The sequence below is a fragment of the Petromyzon marinus genome, unplaced genomic scaffold (assembly GCF_048934315.1).
Source record: "Petromyzon marinus isolate PM22_M1 ecotype Great Lakes invasive population unplaced genomic scaffold, UKy_Petmar_22M1.pri1.0 PM_Scaffold_178, whole genome shotgun sequence".
Classification (NCBI taxonomy): Eukaryota; Metazoa; Chordata; class Hyperoartia; order Petromyzontiformes; family Petromyzontidae; genus Petromyzon; species Petromyzon marinus.
The window spans coordinates 20,044-35,904 of record NW_027423144.1 but is presented as its reverse complement, the minus strand read 5'-3'; the positions used below and the strand labels follow the sequence as shown (position 1 = coordinate 35,904).

The following is a 15,861-nucleotide window of genomic DNA, read 5'->3' as shown; positions in this document are numbered from 1 at the left end:
GGGTGGGTGAGTGATTTGGTGAGTGGGTGGGTGGGTGGGTGATTTGGTGAGTGGGTGGGTGGGTTTTCAGGTGAGGTTGGTAGGTGAGTGGGTGGGTGAGTGGATTATTGGGTGGGTGGGTGAGTGAGTGGGTGGGTGAGTGGGTGGGTGGGTGGGTGAGTGGGTGGGTGGGTGGGTGAGTGGGTGGGTGGGTGAGTGGGTGGGTGGGTGAGTGGGTGGGTGGGTGAGTGGGTGGGTGGGTTAGTGGGTGGGTGGGTTAGTGGGTGGGTGAGTGCGTGGGTGGATGGGTGAGTGAGTGGGTGAGTGGGTGGGTGAGTGGGTGGGTGGGTGGGAGAGTGGGTGGGTGGGTGAGTGGGTGGGTGAGTGAGTGAGTGAGCGTGCGAGTGAGTGAGTGAGCGAGCGAGTGAGTGAGTGATTGAGTGAGCATGTGAGTGAGTGATTGAGTGAGCGAGTGATCGACTGATCGAGTGAGCGAGTGGTTGAGTGAGCGAGTGAGTGTGTGATTGAGTGAGTGTGTGATTGAGTGATTGAGTGAGTGAGTGATTGAGTGATCGAGTGAGCGAGCGAGTGATCGAGTGAGCGTGTGAGTGATTGAGCGTGCGAGTGTGTGAGAGAGTGAGCATATGAGTGAGTGAGCATTTGAGCGAGCATGTGATCGAATGAGTGAGTGAGCATGTGAGTGAGCGTGTGAGTGAGTGAGTGAGCGAGCGAGTGATCGAGTGAGTGAGTGAGCATGTGAGTGAGCATGTGAGTGAGTGAGCGTGCGAGTGAGCGAGCGAGTGAGTGAGCATGTGAGTGAGCATGTGATCGAGCGTGCGAGTGAGTGAGTGAGCATGTGAGTGAGTGAGCGAGCGAGTGAGTGAGCATGTGAGTGAGCACGTGAGCGGATCGAGTGAGTGAGCGTGCGAGTGATTGACCGTGCGATTGTGTGAGTGAATGAGTGATTGAGCGATCACGTGACCGAGTGAGTGAGCGAGCACGTGACCGAGCACGTGACCGAGTGCGCGCGCTGACGCTCACGGGAACTCGGGGGGCGCGAACGCGGTCTTGATGACGCCGGCGTAGATGGCGAAGATGGAGAGGATGACGCAGAGGAGGAAGAGCGAGGCGAACTTGTTCACGTACTTGACGCCCACGAACACCACGATGGCCATGAAGGCGAGGAAGGCGGTGCCGTACACACGCATGTTGTTCAACATCGCGTCCGCCTCGCCCGAAACGTCGGCCGCTCGGAAGATCGCCGCGCCGGGAGAGATGTACGTCTGCCGGGCGACGCGACGCGCGGTCGCGCGGACGCGCGGTCACGTGGTCATGTGGACACGCGGTCACGCGGTCATGTGGACACGCGGTCATGTGGACACGTGGTCACGTGGACACGCGGACACGCTCGCGGGTACGTACACCACACACACACGCACACACACACAGGTACGTACACCACACACAGCACACACACACAGGTACATACACCACACACCGCACACACACACACACACACCGCACACACACACACAGGTACGTACACCACACACACACACAGGTACGTACACCACACACAGGTACGTACACCACACACCGCACACACACACAGGTACGTACACCACACACACAGCACACACACACACCGCACACACACACAGGTACGTACACCACACACACAAGTACGTACACCACACACACAGGTACGTACACAGCACACACAGCACACACACAGGTACGTACACCACACACCACACACGCACATACGTATACCACACACACACAGGTACGTACACCACACACACACAGGTACGTACACAGCACACACCACACACACACAGGTACGTACACCACACACACACAGGTACGTACACCACACACCACACACGCACATACGTATACCACACACACACAGGTACGTACACCACACACACAGGTACGTACACCACACACACCACACACACACAGGTACGTACACCACACACACACAGGTACGTACACCAAACACAGCACACACACCACACACCGCACACACACACAGGTACATACACCATACACACACAGGTATGTACACCACACACAGCACACACACACACACCGCACACACACACAGGTACGTACACCACACATACACACACAGGTATGTACACCACACACCACACACACAGGTACATACACCACACACCGCACACACACACAGGTACATACACCACACACAGCGCACACACACGCACAGGTACATACACCACACACCGCACACACGGACACCTGCACAGATGCCATATTTTCTGTCCGTCTGCTACAGCAGAGGTGTAGGGAATTCCAACAAGACCTACATCTCTGCTTTATTGACCTGGTCAAGGCACTATGATACCATCAATAGGCCTGGACTCTGGGTTGTTCTTCGTGCTTTTGGAGTCCCTGACCCTCTGGCTCACGATCATTAAGGACCTTCATGATGGTGAGCGGGCCCGGGTAAAACTACGTGGCCGGGAGTCAGAGCCATTCCCTGTACACCTTGGGGTGCGACAGGGATGTCCTCTGGCTCCCACATTATTTAACATCTATTTTGACCACGTAGTTCATGAAGCCTTCAATAGCTGTACCAGGGGAATCTTCATATGGTACAGATATAATGGGAGGCTGATCGATGCCCGGGTGCGTTCAAGGGATGGCTCCCTATTGCTCAACCACGTTATGTATGCTGATGATTTGGTAATAGCTGCTCAGTCAGAGGAGGAGTTGGAGACGCTGCTGCTGAGACTGGAGCGTGCCACTAAGAGGTGGGGCCTTACCATCAGCCCCACCAAAACTAAGCACCTGCCTGGGTATTTTGTACCATCGGACACTCCACCCCCACAACTCCCGATCGGTGATGGGGCAGTTGTGGAGAGAGTGGAGAGTTTCCCATACCTGGGCAGTGTGCTTATGACTGGCTCCAGTTTAACAGCAGAGGTCTCACTCCGAATCAGTCGAGCGGCAATATCTTTTCATCGGTTGCGTAACGCTGTGTGGAAGCTACCTGGTCTGTCGCTCCGCACTAAGCTTCAGGTCTTCTCGGCCACGGTCATTCCCTCCCTTCTCTACGCTTGCGAAACGTGGACCCCCCTAATGGAACATCTTCGGCGGTTAGAAATATTTAGGCTGGCCTGCCTACGATCCATCCTGGGTTTAACCAGACTGGATTGTGTGAGGAGCTCACAAATCCTTGAAAGATCTGGGCAAGGTCCCATCGGTGAGCTCCTCCGGCGGGCAAGGCTGCGATGGCTGGGTCATGTAGCCCGCATGCCCAGCCACCGCATGCCGAAACAGCTTTTGTTCGGCCGGATTGAGGGGGCAAAGCGGGCGCAGCACGGGCTAGAGAAGAGATGGAGTGATGTGGTACAGGAGGACGTGGAGCTGAGTGGACTTGCCGATGACTGGTACCAGCGGTGTCAAGATCGGCCTCTGTGGAGGAGGCTCGTGAAGGACGCTGCTACTGGGCAGTTGGAGGCAGTCGCCCTCCAACAACAACGGAGGGCAGAGGAGCGACGCTTAGAACAACGAGCGGAGCGCCGGGTGGCTAAAGCACAGCAGGTTGGCACAGTAGGGGGCACAGGTGGTGCATCAGCCAGTCATCTCAGTCAGTCGACCCGTGGCACCTGGGTCTGCCCCGTGACCTCCTGCCAGCGAGCGTTCGACACTTCACGTGGCCTCAAGGTGCACATAGCCTGTGTATGAGTGAGTGTATGAGTGTGTGAGTGTGAGTGTATGTATGTGTACTAGTGTATGTTCACCAGCAGGATCTCGATGGCCCCCAGGATGTACATGAGTGTATGTGAGTGTGTGTGAGTGTATGAGTGTATGGGGAGCGATAGTGTAGCGGTTAGCGCGCTGCGCTATGAACCTGGCGACCCGGGTTCGATTCCCGCTCACGGCCAACACCAGTGACGATTATCTGAACCGGTCCCGGGCCTCCCCTAGGTCGACTCAGCCTCAAATGAGTACCTGGTGCGGTGTGTAAACATTGCCACTAGGGAGACAAAGGCGGTCGGGCGTGGTGCTGGCCACCCACCCCCTCGTGTACCGTTCCGGCCTTCATAGGTGCTCGCTAACAGCACTTGCCCCTACAGTCTGTTAAGGCTATATAGGGGATCTTTGTCTTTTGTATGTGTGAGTGTGTATGTATGTGTATATGTATATATGTTTGTGTATACCAGCAGGATCTCGATGGCTCCCAGGATGTGTGTGAGTGTGTGAGTGTATGTGTGTGTGTGTATGTGTGTGTGTGTTCACCAGCAGGCTCTCGATGGCCCCCAGGATGTACATGAGTGTATGAGTGTGTGTGTGAGTGTATGAGTGAGTGTATGAGTGAGTGTATGAGTGAGTGTATGAGTGAGTGTATGAGTGAGTGTATGAGTGAGTGTATGAGTGAGTGTATGAGTGAGTGTATGAGTGAGTGTATGAGTGAGTGTATGAGTGAGTGTATGAGTGAGTGTATGAGTGAGTGTATGAGTGAGTGTGTGAGTGTATGTGTGTGTATGTGTGTGTATGTATGTGTGTATGTATATATGTATGTGTGTATGTATATATGTATGTGTGTATGTATATATGTATGTGTGTGTGTATGTTCACCAGCAGGATCTCGATGGCCCCCAGGATGTACATGAGTGTATGAGTGTATGAGTGTGTGTGTGAGTGTATGTATGTGTGTGTATGTGTGTGTATGTGTGTGTATGTGTGTGTATGTGTGTGTATGTGTGTGTATGTATGTGTGTATGTATATATGTATGTGTGTATGTTCACCAGCAGGCTCTCGATGGCCCCCAGGATGTACATGAGTGTATGAGTGTGTGTGTGAGTGTATGAGTGTATGTATGTGTGTGTATGTGTGTGTATGTGTGTGTATGTATGTGTGTATGTATATATGTGTGTGTGTATGTTCACCAGCAGGATCTCGATGGCCCCCAGGATGTACATGAGTGTATGAGTGTATGAGTATGAGTGTATGAGTGTATGTATGTGTGTGTATGTGTGTGTATGTATGTGTGTATGTATATATGTATGTGTGTGTATGTTCACCAGCAGGATCTCGATGGCCCCCAGGATGTACATGAGTGTATGAGTGTGTGTGTGAGTGTATGAGTGTATGTATGTGTATGTATGTGTATGTATGTGTGTGTATGTGTGTGTATGTATGTGTGTATGTATATATGTATGTGTGTGTGTATGTTCACCAGCAGGATCTCGATGGCCCCCAGGATGTACATGGAGGCAGCGAACGTCGTCCCCAGGTAGAAGCAGAGACCCACAGCTCCACCAAATTCGGGTCCCAGCGACCGCGAGATCATGAAGTAGGAGCCACCCGCTGCACACGGGGTCAAGGTCACCGGGGGGGGGGGGGGGGGGGGGGGGGGTCAAGGTCACCGGGGGGTCAAGGTCACCAGGGGGTCAAGGTCACCAGGGGGGTCAAAGTCACCAGGCGTCATGCTTCGTGGGGGGGTCAATGTCACTGGGGGGTGTCAAGGTCACCAGGGGGGTTGTCAAGGTCACCGGGGGTCAAAGTCACCAGGTGTCATACTCCGTGGGGGGGGGGGGGGGGTGTCAAGGTCACCAGGGGGGTTGTCAAGGTCACCGGGGGTCAAAGTCACCAGGTGTCATGCCCGGTGGGGAAGGGGGGGTCAAGGTCACCGGGGGGGTTGTCAAGGTCACCGGGGGTCAAAGTCACCAGGTGTCATGCCCGGTGGGGAAGGGGGGGGGTCAAGGTCACCGGGGGGGTTGTCAAGGTCACCGGAGGTCAAAGTCACGCTCGATGGGGGGTCAAGGTAATCGGGGTCAGGGTTGCATGGGTCACGCTCACAGGGGTCACGATCAGCAGGGGTCACGGTTACCAGGGGTCACGGTCATCGGGGTTACGGTCAGTGGGGTCACACTCAGTGGGGTCACAGTCAGCGGGGGGGGGGGGGTCAAGTTCACAGAGGTCACGGTTAGCGGGGGGTCAAGTTCCCAGCAAGGGTCACGGTCAGCGGGGGTCACGGTCACAGCAGGGGTCAAGTACCTGGCACCACTCCGTTGGTGGCGATGGCGCTCATTGAGATGGCGGTGAGCATTGTCTGTGGGAGGCACGGAGTCACACCACAGGAGTCACACCACAGGAGTCACACCACAGGAGTCACACCACAGGAGTCACACCACAGGAGTCACACCACAGCATCACACCACAGAGAGTCACACTACAGGAGTCACACTACAGGAGTCACACCACAGGAGTCACACCACAGGAGTCACACCGCAGGAGTCACACCACAGGAGTCACACCACAGGAGTCACACCACAGGAGTCACACCACAGAGTCACACCACAGGAGTCACACCACACAGAGTCATACTACAGGAGTCACACCACAGGAGTCACACCACAGGAGTCACACCACAGGAGTCACACCACAGGAGTCACACCACAGGAGTCACACCACAGGAGTCACACCACACAGAGTCACACTACACAGGAGTCACACTACACAGGAGTCACACCACAGGAGTCACACCACAGCGTCACACCACAGTCACACCACAGTCACACCACACGGAGTCACACCACAGGAGTCACACCACAGCATCACACCACAGGAGTCACACTACAGGAGTCACAATACAGGAGTCACACCACAGGAGTCACACCACAGGAGTCACACCACAGGAGTCACACCACAGGAGTCACACCACAGGAGTCACACCACAGGAGTCACACTACACAGAGTCACACCACAGGAGTCACACCACAGGAGTCACACCACAGCGTCACACCACAGTCACACCACACGGAGTCACACCACAGGAGTCACACCACAGCATCACACCACAGGAGTCACACTACAGGAGTCACAATACAGGAGTCACACCACAGGAGTCACACCACAGGAGTCACACCACAGGAGTCACACCACAGGAGTCACACCACAGGAGTCACACCACAGGAGTCACATTACACAGAGTCACACCACAGGAGTCACACCACAGGAGTCACACCACAGCGTCACACCACAGTCACACCACACGGAGTCACACCACAGGAGTCACACCACAGGAGTCACACCACAGGAGTCACACCACAGGCGTCACACCACAGCATCACACCACACAGAGTCACACCACAGGAGTCACACCACAGGAGTCACACCACAGCATCACACCACACAGAGTCACACCACAGCGTCACACCACAGGAGTCACACCACAGCGTCACACCACAGAGTCACACCACACAGAGTCACACCACAGAGTCACATCACAGGAGTCACACCACAGGAGTCACACCACAGGAGTCACACCACAGGAGTCACACCACAGGAGTCACACTACACAGAGTCACACCACAGGAGTCACACCACAGGAGTCACACCACAGCGTCACATCACAGTCACACCACACGGAGTCACACCACAGGAGTCACACCACAGCATCACACCACAGGAGTCACACTACAGGAGTCACAATACAGGAGTCACACCACAGGAGTCACACCACAGGAGTCAGACCACAGGAGTCACACCACAGGAGTCACACCACAGGAGTCACACCACAGGAGTCACACCACAGGAGTCACACCACAGGAGTCACACCACAGCGTCACACCACAGTCACACCACACGGAGTCACACCACAGGAGTCACACCACAGCATCACACCACAGGAGTCACACTACAGGAGTCACAATACAGGAGTCACACCACAGGAGTCACACCACAGGAGTCACACCACAGGAGTCACACCACAGGAGTCACACCACAGGAGTCACACTACACAGTCACACCACAGGAATCACACCACAGGAGTCACACCACAGCGTCACACCACAGTCACACCACACGGAGTCACACCACAGGAGTCACACCACAGCATCACACCACAGGAGTCACACTACAGGAGTCACAATACAGGAGTCACACCACAGGAGTCACACCACAGGAGTCATATTACAGGAGTCACACCACAGAGAGTCACACCACAGGAGTCACACCACAGGAGTCACACCACAGAGAGTCACACCACACAGAGTCACACCACACAGAGTCACACTACACGAGTCACATCACACAGAAGTCACACCACAGCGTCACACCACAGGAGTCACACCACACAGAGTCACACCACAGAGTCACACCACAGGAGTCACACCACACAGCGTCACACCACAGAGTCACACCACAGCGTCACACCACACAGCGTCACACCACAGAGTCACACCACAGAGTCACACCACAGAGTCATACTACAGCATCACACAACAGGAGTCACACCACAGAGTCACACCACAGAGAGTCACACCACAGAGTCACAGCACGGCGTCACACCACAGAGTCACACCACACAGAGTCACACCACAGAGTCACACCACAGAGTCACACCACACAGTCACACCACAGGAGTCACACCACACAGTCACACCACAGAGTCACATCACAGAGTCACACCACAGGAGTCATACCACAGAGAGTCACACCACAGCGTCACACCACAGAGTCACACCACAGCGTCACACCACAGAGTCACACCACACAGAGTCACACCACAGCGTCACACCACACAGAGTGACACTACACGAGTCACATCACACAGGAGTCACACCACAGAGTCACACCACAGGAGTCACACCACAGCGTCACACCACACAGAGTCACACCACAGAGTCACACCACACAGAGTCACACCACAGAGTCACACCACAGGAGTCATACCACACAGAGTCACACCACAGAGTCACACCACGGGAGTCATACCACAGAGAGTCACACCACAGTCACACCACAGAGTCACACCACAGAGTCACACCACAGGAGTCACACCACAGCGTCACATCACAGGAGTCACACCACAGAGACACACCACAGGAATCACACCACAGAGTCACACCACACAGAGTCACACCACAGAGTCACACCACAGGAGTCACACCACAGAGTCACACCACAGGAGTCACACCACAGCGTCACACCACAGAGTCACACCACAGGAGTCACACCACAGAGTCACTCCACAGAGAGTCATACCACAGAGTCACACACCACAGAGTCACACTACAGGAGTCACACCACACAGAGTCACACCACACAGAGTCACACCACAGAGTCACACCACAGGAGTCACACCACAGCGTCACATCACAGGAGTCACACCACAGAGTCACACCACAGAGTCACACTACAGAGTCACACCACACAGAGTCACACCACAGAGTCACACCACAGAGTCACACCACAGAGTCACACCACAGAGAGTCACACCACAGAGTCACACTACAGAGTCACACACCACAGAGTCACACCACAGAGTCACACCACAGAGTCACACCACAGTCACACTACAGCATCACACCACAGGAGTCACACCACAGCGTCACACCACACAGCATCACACCACAGAGTCACACCACAGAGTCACACCACAGAGTCACACTACAGCGTCACACCACAGGAGTCACACCACAGAGTCACACCACAGGAGTCACAGCACAGGAGTTACACCACAGCATCACACCACAGGAGTCACACCACAGCGTCACACCACAGAGTCACACTACAGGAGTCACACTACAGGATTCACACCACAGGAGTCACACCACAGCGTCACATCACAGCGTCACACCACAGAGTCACACCACACAGAGTCACACCACAGAGTCACACCACAGGAGTCACACCACAGAGAGTCACACCACAGAGTCACACTACAGGAGTCACACCACACAGAGTCACACCACAGAGTCACACCACAGCGTCACACCACAGCGTCACATCACAGGAGTCACACCACAGAGTCACACACCACAGAGTCACACACCACAGAGTCACACCACAGAGTCACACCACAGAGTCACACCACAGAGTCACACCACAGAGAGTCACACCACAGAGATTCACACCACAGCGTCACACCACAGCGTCACACCACAGAGTCACACCACACAGAGTCACACCACAGTGTCACACCACAGAGTCACACCACAGAGTCACACTACAGGAGTCACACTACAGGAGTCACACTACAGGAGTCACACCACAGCGTCACACCACAGCGTCACACCACAGGAGTCACACTACAGGAGTCACACTACAGGAGTCACACCATAGGAGTCACACCACAGCGTCACACCACAGCGTCACACCACAGAGTCACACCACATAGTCACACCACAGAGAGTCACACCACAGAGAGTCACACCACAGAGCCACACACCACAGGAGTCACACCACAGGAGTCACACCACAGCGTCACACCACAGAGAGTCACACCACAGAGTCACACACCACAGGAGTCACACCACAGGAGTCACACCACAGCGTCACATCACAGGAGTCACACCACAGAGTCACACCACAGGAGTCACATCACAGGAGTCACACCACAGGAGTCACACCACAGGAGTCACACCACAGGAGTCACACCACAGGAGTCACACTACACAGAGTCACACCACAGGAGTCACACCACAGGAGTCACACCACAGCGTCACACCACAGTCACACCACACGGAGTCACACCACAGGAGTCACACCACAGGAGTCACACCACAGGAGTCACACCACAGGCGTCACACCACAGCATCACACCACACAGAGTCACACCACAGGAGTCACACCACAGGAGTCACACCACAGCATCACACCACACAGAGTCACACCACAGCGTCACACCACAGGAGTCACACCACAGCGTCACACCACAGAGTCACACCACACAGAGTCACACCACAGAGTCACATCACAGGAGTCACACCACAGGAGTCACACCACAGGAGTCACACCACAGGAGTCACACCACAGGAGTCACACTACACAGAGTCACACCACAGGAGTCACACCACAGGAGTCACACCACAGCGTCACACCACAGTCACACCACACGGAGTCACACCACAGGAGTCACACCACAGCATCACACCACAGGAGTCACACTACAGGAGTCACAATACAGGAGTCACACCACATGAGTCACACCACAGGAGTCACACCACAGGAGTCACACCACAGGAGTCACACCACAGGAGTCACACCACAGGAGTCACACCACAGGAGTCACACCACAGGAGTCACACCACAGGAGTCACACCACAGCGTCACACCACAGTCACACCACACGGAGTCACACCACAGGAGTCACACCACAGCATCACACCACAGGAGTCACACTACAGGAGTCACAATACAGGAGTCACACCACAGGAGTCACACCACAGGAGTCACACCACAGGAGTCACACCACAGGAGTCACACCACAGGAGTCACACTACACAGTCACACCACAGGAATCACACCACAGGAGTCACACCACAGCGTCACACCACAGTCACACCACACGGAGTCACACCACAGGAGTCACACCACAGCATCACACCACAGGAGTCACACTACAGGAGTCACAATACAGGAGTCACACCACAGGAGTCACACCACAGGAGTCATATTACAGGAGTCACACCACAGAGAGTCACACCACAGGAGTCACACCACAGGAGTCACACCACAGAGAGTCACACCACACAGAGTCACACCACACAGAGTCACACTACACGAGTCACATCACACAGAAGTCACACCACAGCGTCACACCACAGGAGTCACACCACACAGAGTCACACCACAGAGTCACACCACAGGAGTCACACCACACAGCGTCACACCACAGAGTCACACCACAGCGTCACACCACACAGCGTCACACCACAGAGTCACACCACAGAGTCACACCACAGAGTCATACTACAGCATCACACAACAGGAGTCACACCACAGAGTCACACCACAGAGAGTCACACCACAGAGTCACAGCACGGCGTCACACCACAGAGTCACACCACACAGAGTCACACCACAGAGTCACACCACAGAGTCACACCACACAGTCACACCACAGGAGTCACACCACACAGTCACACCACAGAGTCACATCACAGAGTCACACCACAGGAGTCATACCACAGAGAGTCACACCACAGCGTCACACCACAGAGTCACACCACAGCGTCACACCACAGAGTCACACCACACAGAGTCACACCACAGCGTCACACCACACAGAGTGACACTACACGAGTCACATCACACAGGAGTCACACCACAGAGTCACACCACAGGAGTCACACCACAGCGTCACACCACACAGAGTCACACCACAGAGTCACACCACACAGAGTCACACCACAGAGTCACACCACAGGAGTCATACCACACAGAGTCACACCACAGAGTCACACCACAGGAGTCATACCACAGAGAGTCACACCACAGTCACACCACAGAGTCACACCACAGAGTCACACCACAGGAGTCACACCACAGCGTCACATCACAGGAGTCACACCACAGAGACACACCACAGGAATCACACCACAGAGTCACACCACACAGAGTCACACCACAGAGTCACACCACAGGAGTCACACCACAGAGTCACACCACAGGAGTCACACCACAGCGTCACACCACAGAGTCACACCACAGGAGTCACACCACAGAGTCACTCCACAGAGAGTCATACCACAGAGTCACACACCACAGAGTCACACTACAGGAGTCACACCACACAGAGTCACACCACACAGAGTCACACCACAGAGTCACACCACAGGAGTCACACCACAGCGTCACATCACAGGAGTCACACCACAGAGTCACACCACAGAGTCACACTACAGAGTCACACCACACAGAGTCACACCACAGAGTCACACCACAGAGTCACACCACAGAGTCACACCACAGAGAGTCACACCACAGAGTCACACTACAGAGTCACACACCACAGAGTCACACCACAGAGTCACACCACAGAGTCACACCACAGTCACACTACAGCATCACACCACAGGAGTCACACCACAGCGTCACACCACACAGCGTCACACCACAGAGTCACACCACAGAGTCACACCACAGAGTCACACTACAGCGTCACACCACAGGAGTCACACCACAGAGTCACACCACAGGAGTCACAGCACAGGAGTTACACCACAGCATCACACCACAGGAGTCACACCACAGCGTCACACCACAGAGTCACACTACAGGAGTCACACTACAGGATTCACACCACAGGAGCCACACCACAGCGTCACATCACAGCGTCACACCACAGAGTCACACCACACAGAGTCACACCACAGAGTCACACCACAGGAGTCACACCACAGAGAGTCACACCACAGAGTCACACTACAGGAGTCACACCACACAGAGTCACACCACGGAGTCACACCACAGCGTCACACCACAGCGTCACATCACAGGAGTCACACCACAGAGTCACACACCACAGAGTCACACACCACAGAGTCACACCACAGAGTCACACCACAGAGTCACACCACAGAGTCACACCACAGAGAGTCACACCACAGAGATTCACACCACAGCGTCACACCACAGCGTCACACCACAGAGTCACACCACACAGAGTCACACCACAGTGTCACACCACAGAGTCACACCACAGAGTCACACTACAGGAGTCACACTACAGGAGTCACACTACAGGAGTCACACCACAGCGTCACACCACAGCGTCACACCACAGGAGTCACACTACAGGAGTCACACTACAGGAGTCACACCATAGGAGTCACACCACAGCGTCACACCACAGCGTCACACCACAGAGTCACACCACATAGTCACACCACAGAGAGTCACACCACAGAGAGTCACACCACAGAGCCACACACCACAGGAGTCACACCACAGGAGTCACACCACAGCGTCACACCACAGAGAGTCACACCACAGAGTCACACACCACAGGAGTCACACCACAGGAGTCACACCACAGCGTCACATCACAGGAGTCACACCACAGAGTCACACCACAGGAGTCACATCACAGGAGTCACACCACAGGAGTCACACCACAGGAGTCATACCACACAGGAGTCACACCACAGGAGTCACACCACAGAGTCACACCACAGGAGTCACACCACAGGAGTCACACCACAGAGTAACACCACAGGAGTCACACCACAGCGTCACACCACACAGGAGTCACATCACAGAGTCACACCACAGAGTCACACCACAGGAGTCACATCACAGGAGTCACACCACAGGAGTCACACCACAGAGTCACACCACAGGAGTCATACCACACAGGAGTCACACCACAGGAGTCACACCACAGAGTCACACCACAGGAGTCACACCACAGGAGTCACACCACAGAGTCACACCACAGGAGACACACCACAGCGTCACACCACACAGGAGTCACATCACAGAGTCACACCACAGAGTCACACCACAGTCATACCACAGCGTCACACCACAGAGTCACACCACAGGAGTCACACCACACAGGCGTCACATCACAGGAGTCACACCACAGCGTCACATCACACACAGTCACACCACAGAGTCACACCACAGCGTCACATCACAGAGTCACACCACAGAGTCACACCAGTCGCACCACAGCGTCACACCACAGAGTCACACCACAGGAGTCACACCACACAGGAGTCACACCACAGCGTCACACCACAGCGTCACACCACAGCGTCACACCACAGAGTCACACCACAGGAGTCATACCACACAGGAGTCACACCACAGGAGTCATACCACACAGGAGTCACACCACAGAGTCACACTACAGCGTCACACCACAAGGAGTCACACCACAGAGTCACACCACAGCGTCACACCACAGAGTCACACCACAGCGTCACACCACAGGAGTCACACCACAGCGTCACACCACAGTCACACCACAGAGTCACACCACACAGTCACACACCACACAGTCACACACCACAGAGTTACACCACAGAGTCACACCGCAGGAGTCACACCACAGTCACACCACAGTCACACCACAAAGTCACACCACAGAGTCACACCACACATGAGTCACACCACACAGGAGTCACACCACAGAGTCACACCACAGAGTCACACCTCAGGAGTTACACCACAGTCACACCACAGTCACACCACAGAGTCACACCACAGAGTCACACCGCAGGAGTCACACCGCAGGAGTCACACCACAGTCACACCACAGTCACACCACAGAGTCACACCACAGTCACACCACACAGTCACACCACAGGGTTGTGTAAGGAGAGAGAGTGGTGAGGGTTGTGTAAGGAGAGAGAGAGTGGTGAGGGTTGTGTAAGGAGAGAGTGGTGAGGGTTGTGTAAGGAGAGAGAGAGAGTGGTACAGAGGGTTGTGTAAGGAGAGAGAGAGAGTGGTGAGGGTTGTGTAAGGAGAGAGAGAGAGTGGTGAGGGTTGTGTAAGGAGAGAGAGAGTGGTGAGGGTTGTGTAAGGAGAGAGAGAGAGTGGTGAGGGTTGTGTAAGGAGAGAGAGAGAGTGGTGAGGGTTGTGTAAGGAGAGAGAGAGTGGTGAGGGTTGTGTAAGGAGAGAGAGAGTGGTGAGGGTTGTGTAGGGAGAGAGAGAGAGTGGTGAGGGTTGTGTAGGGAGAGAGAGAGAGAGTGGTGAGGGTTGTGTAAGGAGAGAGAGAGAGTGGTGAGGGTTGTGTAAGGAGAGAGAGAGAGTGGTGAGGGTTGTGTAAGGAGAGAGTGGTGAGGGTTGTGTAAGGAGAGAGAGAGAGTGGTGAGGGTTGTGTAAGGAGAGAGAGAGAGGTGAGGGTTGTGTAAGGAGAGAGAGAGTGGTGAGGGTTGTGTAAGGAGAGAGTGGTGAGGGTTGTGTAAGGAGAGGGAGAGAGTGGTGAGGGTTGTGTAAGGAGAGAGAGAGAGTGGTGAGGGTTGTGTAAGGAGAGAGAGTGGTGAGGGTTTTGTAAGGAGAGAGAGAGAGTGGTGAGGGTTGTGTAAGGAGAGAGAGAGAGTGGTGAGGGTTGTGTAGGGAGAGAGAGAGTGGTGAGGGTTGTGTAAGGAGAGAGAGAGAGTGGT

At 54.7% G+C, this 15,861-nt stretch overlaps 2 protein-coding genes across 2 annotated transcripts in view; one reads left to right on the top strand and one right to left on the bottom strand.

The window, feature by feature from the left end:
- LOC116957008 (solute carrier family 12 member 5-like) overlaps nucleotides 1-15,861 on the bottom strand; it is a gene marked incomplete at its 5' end in the record, with an annotated part of 96,440 nt that overhangs the window by 69,153 nt on the left and 11,426 nt on the right. Inside the window, 3 exons of the mRNA XM_076063745.1 lie at nucleotides 1,021-1,262; nucleotides 5,196-5,326; nucleotides 6,017-6,071. Coding sequence (XP_075919860.1) covers nucleotides 1,021-1,262; nucleotides 5,196-5,326; nucleotides 6,017-6,071 — 428 coding nt within the window. The remainder of the gene's footprint in view (nucleotides 1-1,020; nucleotides 1,263-5,195; nucleotides 5,327-6,016; nucleotides 6,072-15,861) is intronic.
- Nucleotides 1,272-3,355, top strand: LOC142922807 (uncharacterized). Its single transcript, XM_076063744.1, has 2 exons — nucleotides 1,272-1,428; nucleotides 1,541-3,355. The coding sequence occupies exons 1-2, from the start codon at nucleotides 1,312-1,314 to the stop codon at nucleotides 2,348-2,350; spliced, it is 927 nt and encodes a 308-aa protein (XP_075919859.1). The 5' UTR covers nucleotides 1,272-1,311; the 3' UTR covers nucleotides 2,351-3,355.